A 12,644-nucleotide genomic window follows, 5' to 3' on the forward strand; every position below is an offset into this window, starting at 1 on the left:
ATCTGCTTCAATGCAGTTGCGGCTTGGCCTATATAGGCAAAACTAGTACAACTAGACAATTAAAAGCACGTACTGCTGAACACATATACAACATCCGGAAACAGTTAAGAACACATACTGTATCAGCACATTTTAGGGTTGTTCACAACTCGAAGGAAAGCCATATTTCAAACTTTTGTGCAATGGAACAAATTATCCCCAAAACTTGAACCAGGACAGAGATGCGCTGGATCCATAAATTGGGGACATTGGTACCCAAAGGCCTCAATGGGGATTTTGAGTTGAAACCCTTTTTGAGTTAAAAATTTGTTCTACTCTTCAAGTTCTCACTGCTCTTTTCTTTTTCTATTTGGTGCTGGCATCATAATATTTTGGATTGTACTCTAACAAATCTTTTAGTTTTTTTACAGATCTTATGTGTATTGATAATTTATGTACACAATATCCGTTTTTCCTGTGAGCAATCATTACATACATATTTATTGATCCAAATTGTGAGGTATTGCCTTAAAGTAAGAATTGGAACGCAAGCGCCAGAAGGCTGGAACGCACAGCTACATCTAAACCACTGTATCGCGATCACTTCCGGCTATTGGAACGCATGGGGTGACGTACTTCCGGCATATGGAACGCCAGCAAATACAGTAAGTATACTTCAAAACTAAAGTAATTTATTGAAGTACTTTTCTGGGATCCAGCCATCTTGGTCCCCTCGAACTTTAACCCACCGGTAACAGAATATGGACTACATCATCGGAAAATACAAATGAGGAGAATATGACATCTCTGTAAATGTATGGTCCATTCGTATTATTGGGTCTTATACGGCCAATCTCATTTCATTCCATTTGTATCGGGATCTGCCGTATACGCCCGTCTTAGTACATTCCCCCCTATGTGTCTCATGTTATACAATGGGGGCAGTTGTACAGATCCTGCCACATAGCATCAGACACCTGCCCTGTGGGAACACATTATCTCCCAGCTCTGACCCCAGTGACAGAGTAACAGATCCCACATTATGGGGCTCATGTGGAGGTGACCGGGAGTTGTGTCTAAGTACCGGATGCCAAATGGTATCCATAAAGCTGCATGGTGCTGGGCCCGTGGGCTGTGAGTACCACGGAACGTGGCTGGCTCGGCAATCCCAGCACATGCACCTCCTACATAGGTGCCCGGGGTGTGAGAAGAGGCGCAGAGTCATAGTGATGGCCCAAATATCAGTATACACCACACACATTACAGTACAGGGTCACACTGTGTATTTTTTACATATATATTGCAGAGAGGCTGTTATACATAAAGCACAGGTACAACAATGCGGTTATATAATGACTCAGTAATACATATACCAGCTGCTTTCCCATATACAGTCAGACTAGGAGACATGGAGTCTTATTGCACACTGATCGCTCATGTCACTGTAACCATGGCAATACATCACAGCAGCAATAGAACTGGAACATCAGCATAACTGACAGATGCATTCAGCCAATCAGATGTAGCCGCCTGTATTAAATGTGTGTAACTTGCACCAAGGGTGGAGAGGGAACCAAGAGGTTATGCTTTACACTAATTGGGAGTCCATGTCAACACTGACACCAAAAAATGTGAAAAACACAGGTCGACATTTTGACCCTGTTAGACATTCAATTTCGGCATAGGAAAGTTTATCTAGACACTGTATCTAAGAATCCACATACAATGGATGATAGAGGAATTTAGTATTGATGCTTCCGTTTCATGTAGATCAGTTAATTAAAATTATGGGTGAGATTTAATAGGATGAGAGATTCACAGAGTGAGAGATTTGGTGAGAAATCTCCAGTTTTTTTAAAGCGGCAATCATTAACACTGCTAAACCAGTTTGATTTTGAAGTGTAAATGATTGCCGCTTTATAAAAACTGGAGATTTCTCACCAAATCTCTCACTTTCTGAATCTCTCATCCTATTAAATCTCACCCTATACTATTTGTGTGTGAGTTTTCTGGTGTTTATGAACAGCTGATTTATGTGTAAAAGATTTCCCACATTCCAAACATGAATATGGTTTCTCCCCTGTGTGAATTCTCTCATGTATAACAAGAGTTGATTTCTCTCTAAAACATTTCCCACATTCAGAGCATGAATATGGTTTCACAATTGTGTGACTTCTCTCATGTATAACAAGATGTGATTTCCTTCTAAAACATTTCCCACATTCAGAGCATGAAAATGGTTTCTCCCCTGTGTGAATTCTCTCATGGTTAAGAAGATTTGATTTCTTTCTAAAACATTTCCCACATTCAGAGCATGAATATGGTTTCACACTTGTGTGACTTCTCTCATGTGTAACAAGAGATGATTTCTGTGTAAAACATTTCCCACATTCAGAGCATGAATATGGTTTCTCACATGTGTGACTTCTCTCATGTCTAACTTGATTTGATTTTTCGCTAAAGCATTTCCCACATTCAGAACATGAAAATGGTTTCTCACCTGTGTGACTTCTCTCATGTTTAACTTGATTTGATTTTTCGCTAAAACATTTCCCACATTCAGGACATGGAAATGGTTTTTCACCTGTGTGAATTCTCTCATGATTAAAAAGAGTTGATTTCTCCCTAAAACATTTCCCACATTCAGAACATGAATATGGTTTGACACCTGTGTGACTTCTCTCATGTATAACAAGATGTGATTTCCTTCTAAAACATTTCCCACATTCAGAGCATGAAAATGGTTTCTCCCCTGTGTGAATTCTCTCATGTTTAACAAGAGTTGATTTCTCTCTAAAACATTTCCCACATTCAGAGCATGAATATGGTTTCACACCTGTGTGACTTCTCTCATGTATAACAAGATGTGATTTCCTTCTAAAACATTTCCCACATTCAGAGCATGAAAATGGTTTCTCGCCTGTGTGAATTCTCTCATGGTTAAGAAGATTTGATTTCTTTCTAAAACATTTCCCACATTCAGAGCATGAATATGGTTTCACACTTGTGTGACTTCTCTCATGTGTAACAAGAGATGATTTATGTGCAAAACATTTCCCACATTCAGAGCATGAAAATGGTTTCTCACCTGTTTGACTTCTTTTATGTGTATTAAAAGCTGATTTATCTGTAAAATATTTCTCCCATTCAGAGCATGAAAGTAATTTCTCGCCTGTGTGAAGTCTCTCATGTTTAACTAGACGGTCTTTATTGCTAAAACATTTCCCACACTCAGAGCATGGAAATGGTTTCTCCCCTGTTTGATGACTCTGATGTAAAACAGAATCTGACGGATGTATAGAACTCTTACCAAACTCAGAACTGGATGATACTGTATCATCTTTATGGTCTGTACTGTGTGAATGATCAGGAGAAGGTTCCTCATGACTAGAGGGACCAGATGAAATATCTGCAATGGGAAATGTTGGGTGTGTATTGGGGATAATGGGTTTTTCTTCTGGAGACTCTTGTCTGATGTTCTTATCTTCTAGTATATAACCTGGAGACACAATGAGATCTCCCTCCGAGGTATTCCTGCTTGTGCGCCCATCTACACGAAACAGATGAATGACAACAGACAGAATTGTTTACATTGAGAAGCAAATGTTCATGGAGGTTTTATCACTTAAACTGAACATGTCTAATGCTGCGCACACACTGGCCGATATATCGCTGGTCCCTCAGCCAGCAATAGGTCTGTGAACGACTAGACATATCGCGTCAGCTCTGCAACACAGCCAATGGTCAACATACCTAAAGCTAGATGGTGCATGGTGCTGTGTGTGATATCTCCTGACCTCCCATACACCTGCTGCAGTAGGCAGCGGTGATGTGCAGCGGAATTGGCCGGCGCATGTAATTGTATCCGCCCATTTGTGACATCAGTCACTATGGATTGGGCAGGGTGTATGGAGAACAATCCATCCACAGATATATATGTCTAATAGAGCATACACATGGTGAGATAGGCTTTATAGAAGCAAAATCGAATAGAAAATCGAATGGTCATCAAATGGTTTTTGCACATTAGATGCAGATTGGATCCCAATGCAAATCAAATAGATAAATAGTTATAGCAGCTAAGACTATATAGCGGAAATCTAATGTATCACTGCAGCGTTCCAGTCCATGTCCATCTCCTGCCTGAAGCCAGTGTTCATCTAATAGCAAATCGAATGCACATCGAATGATAAATCGGATAGAAAATAGTGGAAACCGTAAAGGAGTAGAAAACGCGCCAGAGCAGGAGGAATTGTCCATATCTAATAGAGATGTAATAAATAACAGCAGGCCCACGCACAGCAGATACCCCTAGAGCCACACGCACTCTCGTAGCCGCCATGAGACACTACAGGCTATGTGATTCTTGGCGCCTGAAATATCCACACTCGAGAGACTATACTCACTTTTCGGCCCCTCACCAGCAATATTCTAGGATCGACATGTTACTCATCTCCTCCTCCCTTATTCCACATGTTAGGGGAACGGGCATGGCACCATTCTCCTGGACAGACCATGCCGGCACCGTCATAGATCTCGACCTTCACGACTGGCCACCGGGAGCCAGAAGATGGAGGCTAGACAACTCCATCTTGGAACATCCCTCCTCACTGAAGGAGGTCAAAGCTGCCATCACTAACTATTTTAAAGAAAATCCCACGTCGGACACATCCCCTGGCATTGTTTGGGAGGCTCATAAAGCCACAATTAGGGGTGTGATAATATCTAAGGTTGCCTCTGTCCGGAAAAAATGGGCCTCCCAGATACATGCCTTAGAATCACAGCTGGCCACCCTACTGGAGCAGCACAAAAGTTCACCTACCTCTAGTCTGCTATCCCAAATAGAAACGATCAGAGGCCAGCTGAACACACTTTTAGCTCACCGGGCGGCAAAAATTCTTTTTAAGCTTGGGCAATGCTTCTATGACAAAGCAGACAAGGCTGACACTCTACTAGCCAATAAACTTAGACGGCAACAAGCTTCTAGGTTAGTTGAAAAAATACAATCCCCAACATTAGGATCCTGCACGTTTGACCCGACAGAAATAGCCAGAGAATTCCAACTTTTCTTTAACGCCCTATATAATTTAAAAAGGCCCCCCCTCACATGCACCTCAGTTAACGAAGAAATGATCTCCTACCTTGCAGACACCCCCCTCCCGCTCCTTCCCGAGGCTCAACTGGCCACCCTAAGTGGGAAGATTACAGAGGAAGAAGTGGTAGCGGCAATCAGATCTATGCGCTCATCAGCAGCGCCTGGCCCAGACGGGTTTTCGGCCATTTATTATAAGCGGTTTGCAAAAGAACTAGCCCCCCATTTAGTGGCCCTGTTCAACAATATACTGGAGGGTGCCTCCTTTCCCCCGGAGACGGCCCTAGCGGATATAGTGGTGATTCCTAAAGCGGGCAGAGACCCAACAATCTGTGCAAACTACAGGCCGATTTCACTATTGAATATTGACCTGAAGATCTATGCAAAAATTCTAGCCGGACGTCTGGCTCCCCTACTCCAATTCCTTGTCCACCCGGACCAGGTGGGTTTCATCCCGGGGCGCCAGGCGTCGGACAACACAAGGCGAGCGATTGACCTTATCCATATAATCCAGAAGCAGAAAAATCCGGCCTTGCTCCTAGCATTAGATGCAGAGAAGGCATTCGATCGTATATCGTGGTCCTTCGCTTTCGCCGTGTTGGAAAATATGGGCATCTCAGGGCCCTTCTTGGAGGGGGTCAAAGCCCTATATCGTACACCTTCCGCCCGGGTTGTTGTAAACGGGGCAAGGTCAGACCCCTTCAATATAACCAACGGCACTCGTCAAGGCTGCCCCCTCTCTCCATTAATCTTTGCCCTGGTCATGGAGCCCCTGGCGGCGAGGATACGCAATAACACGTCTATCCATGGCGTCAAAGTAGGCTCCTCGGAGCACAAAATAGCATTATATGCAGACGACGTGCTCTTGACCCTCGCTGATCCAGTGAGCTCTATCCCCCATTTATTATCAGAGATTCAACAATACTCCCGCCTTTCTGACTATAAAATAAATGTTGATAAAACCGAAGTTCTTGACTTTCATGTGCCCGGACCCCTTAAAGCAGAGCTGTTAAAAATGCTACCTTGTAATTGGAACAGAAAAAAAGTGAAATATCTAGGTATCTATCTAACACATCATTACCACCAACTTTTTCAAGCCAACTTCCCGAGACTGCTAGACACGATTAAGTCAGACCTTTCCACCTGGTCCTCCCACTTAATCTCCTGGATAGGCAGAATACACTCTATAAAAATGAATATCCTCCCACGCCTGTTGTACCTCTTTCAGACCCTGCCAATATACGTCCCGACTTATGTTTTTAAATTTTTGCAACACCAATCATCACAATTCATATGGGACAAAAAACGCCCCCGTATAAGATTAAAACTACTGCAGAGGCCCTCCTGCCAAGGTGGCCTGGGGATTCCAGATTTCAAGAGATATTACTATGCCTCACAGCTGTCCCAGACCGTTCAGTGGTGTAACCCCTGGGGCGCGAACAAAGTATGGGTGAACATAGAAGCGGGGGACTTTGGTCTGAACACTTTGTCCTCCCTGCCGTGGCTACCCAGAACTAAACGTCCGCACTCAACAGTGTCGCACCCGGTGGTGTCGCGTGCTCTGGCGGTCTGGGACAGAATGAATAAAACATATAACTTGGCCCCACCACCCTCCCCATTGATACCTTTATTCCATAACCCCGCTTTCCCCCCCGGCTTGGGATGCTCCTCCCTGTCCAGCTGGCTTAAAGATGGCATTTATTATTTAAACGACATATCGGACAAAGCATCCTTCCCCCAGTTCTCCGAAGTCAGAGAAGGCACGTCAATTCCAAACATAGATTTCTTCCGTTTTCTCCAGATTCGCCACTTTCACACCAAAGTAGTATCTACATTAATTGCTAGGCCACTATCCTCCGTTGAATACATTTGTTGGAAGCGCGACTCATCTAAAGGGTTAATCTCTGCACTATACTCCCTGCTAGATCCCTTCACAGCCTCGTCCCGGGCTCCTCATGAAAAGGCTTGGGAAAGAGACCTGGGTCTCGCCCTGGACGAGGAAGACTGGGAGGAAATACGCGACAATGCAGCGTCAAGTTCCATCTGCGTAAAAATCAAAGAAAATACATATAAACTGCTATATCGCTGGTACTACGTCCCCTCTAGGCTGCATAAGATATTTCCTAAGGTCTCTGACAGATGTTGGAGGGGTTGACCTTCTGAAGGTGACTTCCTCCACATTTGGTGGACCTGCCCCCAAATCACGGGCATTTGGAGAGAAGTAATCGACTTAATCACAGCTCTGCTGGGAGTTACGGTGCCAAGAGACCCCAGATACTTCCTCCTCCCACTGAAGCCCCCCGAGCTTTCCCAACATCAGCACAAATTACTAAGACATATATCGTCGGCAATGACATGTCAAATTGCGGCTGATTGGAAAAAACCCACCCCAGCCCCAATACAGGCAATTCTCACACGGGTGTGGTATGTATATAAGATGGAATACATTACTGCAACTTTACGCCACTCACTTAAGTCCTTTCAAAAGGTTTGGGACCCGTGGCTTTCACATCAAAACATGCCACCCCCGTTTGAGCCATGTTAATGGAGGCCAACCCCCTCCCCCCCCCCTCGCTTCCCAGTCCCCCCTCACTCGTTCTTCTCTTGTTCCTTCCTCCCCCATCCCTCCCTCCTCTCTATCTCACCCCTGATGTCACGCCCTTTTCCTTCCCCTCTTTCTATCTCTCAGCTCTCTTCTTGCACTATGTTAAATACAGAAAACTTGGCAAATTGTGATACACGCTGTCTTATCCGTGTATTTGCTCAATAAAATTGTTTAAAAAAAAAAAAAATAACAGCAGGAACTGCGTGTGCGCACCTGACGTCTGAGCTGGTTGTCGGCTCCCAAACGGAAATCGCTAAAATCCTCACAGCCACCGAGTGATTCCGGGTTACGTGGCGTCTGTGAGCGTCAGGGACAGGACCAATCATACGATGGTAGGTGACCAAATGATTTATTCTCTGTGTGGGCGCTAGCGGATGGATGTGTACCCGTACGTATCCCTGCACAGGGTGGGAGGGGGCAGGGGGCGGCGTGCGTTCAGAGGGGCGGTGTTATCCTGATCCCTGGGATCCGAAATCACGCAGCACAGCGAGCAGGTCTGAATAGGGCCCTAAGACTCTCATCCAATCACTGGTTACAGACCAGACTGGATTACTGTAACCTGCTCCTATGTCTCCTCCCCAACTTCCATCTCTGTCCAATGACAATGACGGGCACCTCACCTCCCACCTAATTACCTCCTCCCACTCAGGCCTGCAAGACGTTACCCACCACCATGGGAACTTTCCCCGCCCAGCTCTTCACCTCTCTCTGATGTATCAGTCAGACTCTGATACCCCAATTCCTTACTAATGCTTTCCTGCTGTCACTCTGTATCCCCTCTCTATGATCCTCAGTCTCTCCGCTCTGTATCCCCTCTCTATGATCCCCAGTCTCTCTGCTCTGTAACCCCTCTCTATGATCCTCAGTCTCTCCCCTCTGTATCCCCTCTCTATGATCCCCAGTCTCTCCCCTCTGTATCCCCTCTCTTTGATCCCCAGTCTCTCCCCTCTGTATCCCCTCTCTATGATCCCCAGTCTCTCCGCTCTGTATCCTCTCTTTATGATCCCCGGTCTCTCCGCTCTTAACCCCCTCTCTATGATACCCAGTCTCTCAGCTCTGTATCCTTTCTCTATGATCCCCAGTCTCTCCGCTCTGTATCCCCTCTCTATGATGCCCAGTCTCTTCCCTCTGTATCCCTTCTCTATGATCCCCAGTCTCTCGGCTCTGTACCCCCCTTTCTATGATCCCCAGTCTCTCCGCTCTGTATCCCCTCTCTATGATCCCCAGTCTCTCCGCTCTGTATCCCCTCTCTATGATCCCCAGTCTCTCCGCTCTGTATCCCCTCTCTATGATCCCCAGACTCTCCGCTCTGTATTCCCTTCTCTATGATCCCCAGTCTCTCCGCTCTGTATCCCCTTCTCTATGATCCCCAGTCTCTCCGCTCTGTATCCCCTCTCTATGATCCCCAGTCTCTCCGCTCTGTATCCCCTATGATCTCCAGTCTCTCCCCTCTGTATCCCCTCTTTAAGATCCCCAGTCTCTCGGCTCTGTATCCTTTCTCTATGATCCCCAGTCTCTCTGCTCTGCATACCCTCTCTATGATCCCCAGTCTCTCTGCTCGGTACCCCCCTCTCTATGATCTCCAGTCTCTCTGCTCTGTAACCCCCCTCTCTATGATCTCCAGTCTCTCCCCTCTGTATCCCCTCTCTATGATCCCCAGTCTCTCCCCTCTGTATCCCCTCTCTTTGATCCCCAGTCTCTCCCCTCTGTATCCCCTCTCTATGATCCCCAGTCTCTCCGCTCTGTATCCTCTCTTTATGATCCCCGGTCTCTCCGCTCTTAACCCCCTCTCTATGATACCCAGTCTCTCGGCTCTGTATCCTTTCTCTATGATCCCCAGTCTCTCCGCTCTGTATCCCCTCTCTATGATGCCCAGTCTCTTCCCTCTGTATCCCTTCTCTATGATCCCCAGTCTCTCGGCTCTGTACCCCCCTCTCTATGATCCCCAGTCTCTCCACTCTGTATCCCCTCTCTATGATCCCCAGTCTCTCCGCTCTGTATCCCCTCTCTATGATCCCCAGTCTCTCCGCTCTGTATCCCCTCTCTATGATCCCCAGACTCTCCGCTCTGTATCCCCTTCTCTATGATCCCCAGTCTCTCCACTCTGTATCCCCTTCTCTATGATCCCCAGTCTCTCCGCTCTGTATCCCCTCTCTATGATCCCCAGTCTCTCCGCTCTGTATCCCCTATGATCTCCAGTCTCTCCCCTCTGTATCCCCTCTTTATGATCCCCAGTCTCTCGGCTCTGTATCCTTTCTCTATGATCCCCAGTCTCTCCGCTCTGCATACCCTCTCTATGATCCCCAGTCTTTCCGCTCTGTATCCCCTCTTTATGATCCCCAGTCTCTCTGCTCTGTACCCCCCTCTCTATGATCCCCAGTCTCTCCGCTCTGTATCTCCTCTCTATGATACCCAGTCTTTCCCCTCTGTATCCCCTCTCTATGATCCCCAGTCTCTCGGCTCTGTACCCCCCTCTCTATGATCTCCTGTCTCTCCGCTCTGTACCCCCCTCTCTATGATCCCCAGTCTCTCCCCTCTGTATCCCATCAGCCCCTTCAAATAGAAGGACCCATTTACATTATTTTTACCAAAATAATGCAATAAAGGGTATTTTTACATTATTTTAGTTTCCCCTGAATGTACTAACGGGCTTTTGGAGCAGTTTTTATGAAAGCAAAATAATAATAATAATTCAGGCGCAAAACTTCTAAATAATCAATTACTCCAAATATATATATCACAATTCACTATGAGTGCTTATGCTTGGTATATATGTGCAGCTACCAAGGCAACAGTAGTTAAAGAGCGAAAAAAGAACCAAATAAAGAGAGCGCATGTATACCAATGTATAAAGTTTTATTAAAAGACAATAATTAAAAATACATTAGTTAATATCAACCTTGTAATAAACCTATTCGGTATAATTGCCCCTTAGGCAAAATGTCCCATTGACAATTAGCAATGTCCCAAGACCCGTGCTAATCACACAGTCTCTAATTGGTGCTTAGGGACCAATAGTCAATATAAATCCTGTAGGGTAAAACACATGTGCAGATCTAATGTTACTTGAATGGTATGCTTCCCAGAGCAAAAGATCTCACCACTTGTCTTTCCCTCTTTAGAGGATATTAATTGCGGGCATTGATGGTTTTGTAATTCCACGCAAGAAAGTCTCCACACAGATGTATTTGCGGCCGTCTCAGACTCGGCGCTTACGGGGTCCTAGCAGTATCCGTTTGGCAGTGTGTGGCCTCCCGGCTCGTCTAGGTTGAGCGGTCCTCTGCAGCCGCACACCACGTGGCTGGCAGGTGCTGTGACAGTATTATTAGCCGTGCCCCTCCTGCTATACCTCAACCCTCAGCACATCAGTTTCCTGACGGGCACCGGATGGGTGATCGGGCAGGTCCTAAGGTTAGGACGGTGGGGTTTTGATTGCCGCGGCTGAGGAGACGTAATGGCAAGTCTCTGTGGAGATGGCAAGGGTGATGATATGCTCCTGGGTGGCCCAAGGGGGTGAGAAAAGCTCTCTTCCTTGACGCGTTTCTCCATCTATGTAATCGAAAGGTTTCCTCAGAAGGTATAAGAGCCCAAATCCTCTGCCTGTCTTATAAAGCAATCCTGCCCAATCAGCCTGGGGCTTTCATTTGCATACACCTGTTGTTTAATTAATTGTATGTCCAGGTGTAATCAACCTATGAAGTTTTGCACTTTTTAGCTATTCTCATTATTTGGAGCAATTCTATTTAAACATACATAATTATAAACTCATATTATACAATATATAAAAAATGCATATACATACACAAATAAAAGTATCTAGAAGTATTGGCATCGCTGAACGTAATCACCTTACTTCACTTCAATAACATTACTAGTCCTCAACATTAAATTGTTTATTCACATTCATTTGAGCCAGCTCTTGGTGGTTCGAGTCACACATCAGACCAAACCCAAATGTGGGTGTGTATAAATATTTTTCTTTTTATCTCTATTTACATTTATTTTACATTTTTTATTTTATTTGGATTTTTATTTATTTTTATTTTCATTTATTTACTATTTTTTATTATTTATCTATATTTATTTATTCTCATTTATATTTTGATTATGGTTAAATTAACATTTATTATTATTATTATATATCTTTAGGTTACCACTTTTAATTATAAAGCCTTTTATGCCTGGCACAATAAAAAATCAATATAAAATAATATAAAAAAAGAAATCTATTTATACACACCCACAGTTGGGTTTGGTCTGATGTGTGACTCGAACCAGCAATCGGAAGGTTGGTGTAAACTGAAGGTCCGAGTCTTTACCGTCGAGCCAAGAGCTGGCTCAAATGAATGTGAATAAACAATTAATGTTGAGGACTAGGAATGTTAATAAAGTGAAGTAAGGTGATTACGTTCAGCGATGCCAATACTTATAGATACTTTTATTTGTGTATGTATATGCATTTTTCATATATTGTATAATATGAGGTCATAATTGTTATGTGTGTTTAAATAGAATTGCTCCAAATAACAGGATTTTGTATTTACCATTAAATCCTTTTCTCTGATTCCACAGGTGTCACTGGAGTTACAGTGGGGAATAGAAAGTCAACTGCAGGGAGCATGGGCACTTTAATAATTTTCAGAGACAGTGTGGCCAGCTCCTCCCCTTCTACTTCCCCCAGACAGTCAAAAGAATTGTGCCCAGAGGGAGCTGGAAGATAGGAAAAACACTTCCCAGGAGGAGATGAGTACAAACAAAACACTCTTACACAGAACAACATAAGAAAAGAACTGAAATTGAAAAAGGTCAGAAAACACAAACTAGACCACACATACCATCGTGGAGAGTTTCAGCAAAGCCAACTGACTGAAACTCTAATCTTACTGGAACAGACCTATGGTGCTGTAGAAAACCAAAGAAAATAAACTGGTCTGAATGAAGTAAACAAGAACTTTAGCGCCGAGGCGG

At 44.6% G+C, this 12,644-nt stretch overlaps 1 protein-coding gene across 2 annotated transcripts in view; it reads right to left on the reverse strand.

Moving 5' to 3' along the window:
- Positions 1–1,943: 1,943 nt before the first annotated feature.
- The window catches only part of LOC146007462 (uncharacterized), a 185,763-nt gene continuing 175,062 nt past the window's right edge, over positions 1,944–12,644 (reverse strand). Inside the window, exon 9 of one of the 2 annotated variants that reach the window (XM_083145834.1) lies at positions 1,944–3,067. In XM_083145834.1, the coding sequence (XP_083001960.1) occupies positions 1,965–3,067 (1,103 nt within the window). In that variant the 3' untranslated portion in view covers positions 1,944–1,964. Of the gene's footprint in view, positions 3,530–12,644 lie in introns of both variants that reach the window. The other variant, XM_083145833.1, reaches the window with a different exon arrangement.

The sequence above is a fragment of the Crinia signifera genome, chromosome 6 (genome assembly GCF_055691185.1).
Source record: "Crinia signifera chromosome 6, ASM5569118v1, whole genome shotgun sequence".
In the NCBI taxonomy this organism is placed as follows: domain Eukaryota; kingdom Metazoa; phylum Chordata; class Amphibia; order Anura; family Myobatrachidae; genus Crinia; species Crinia signifera.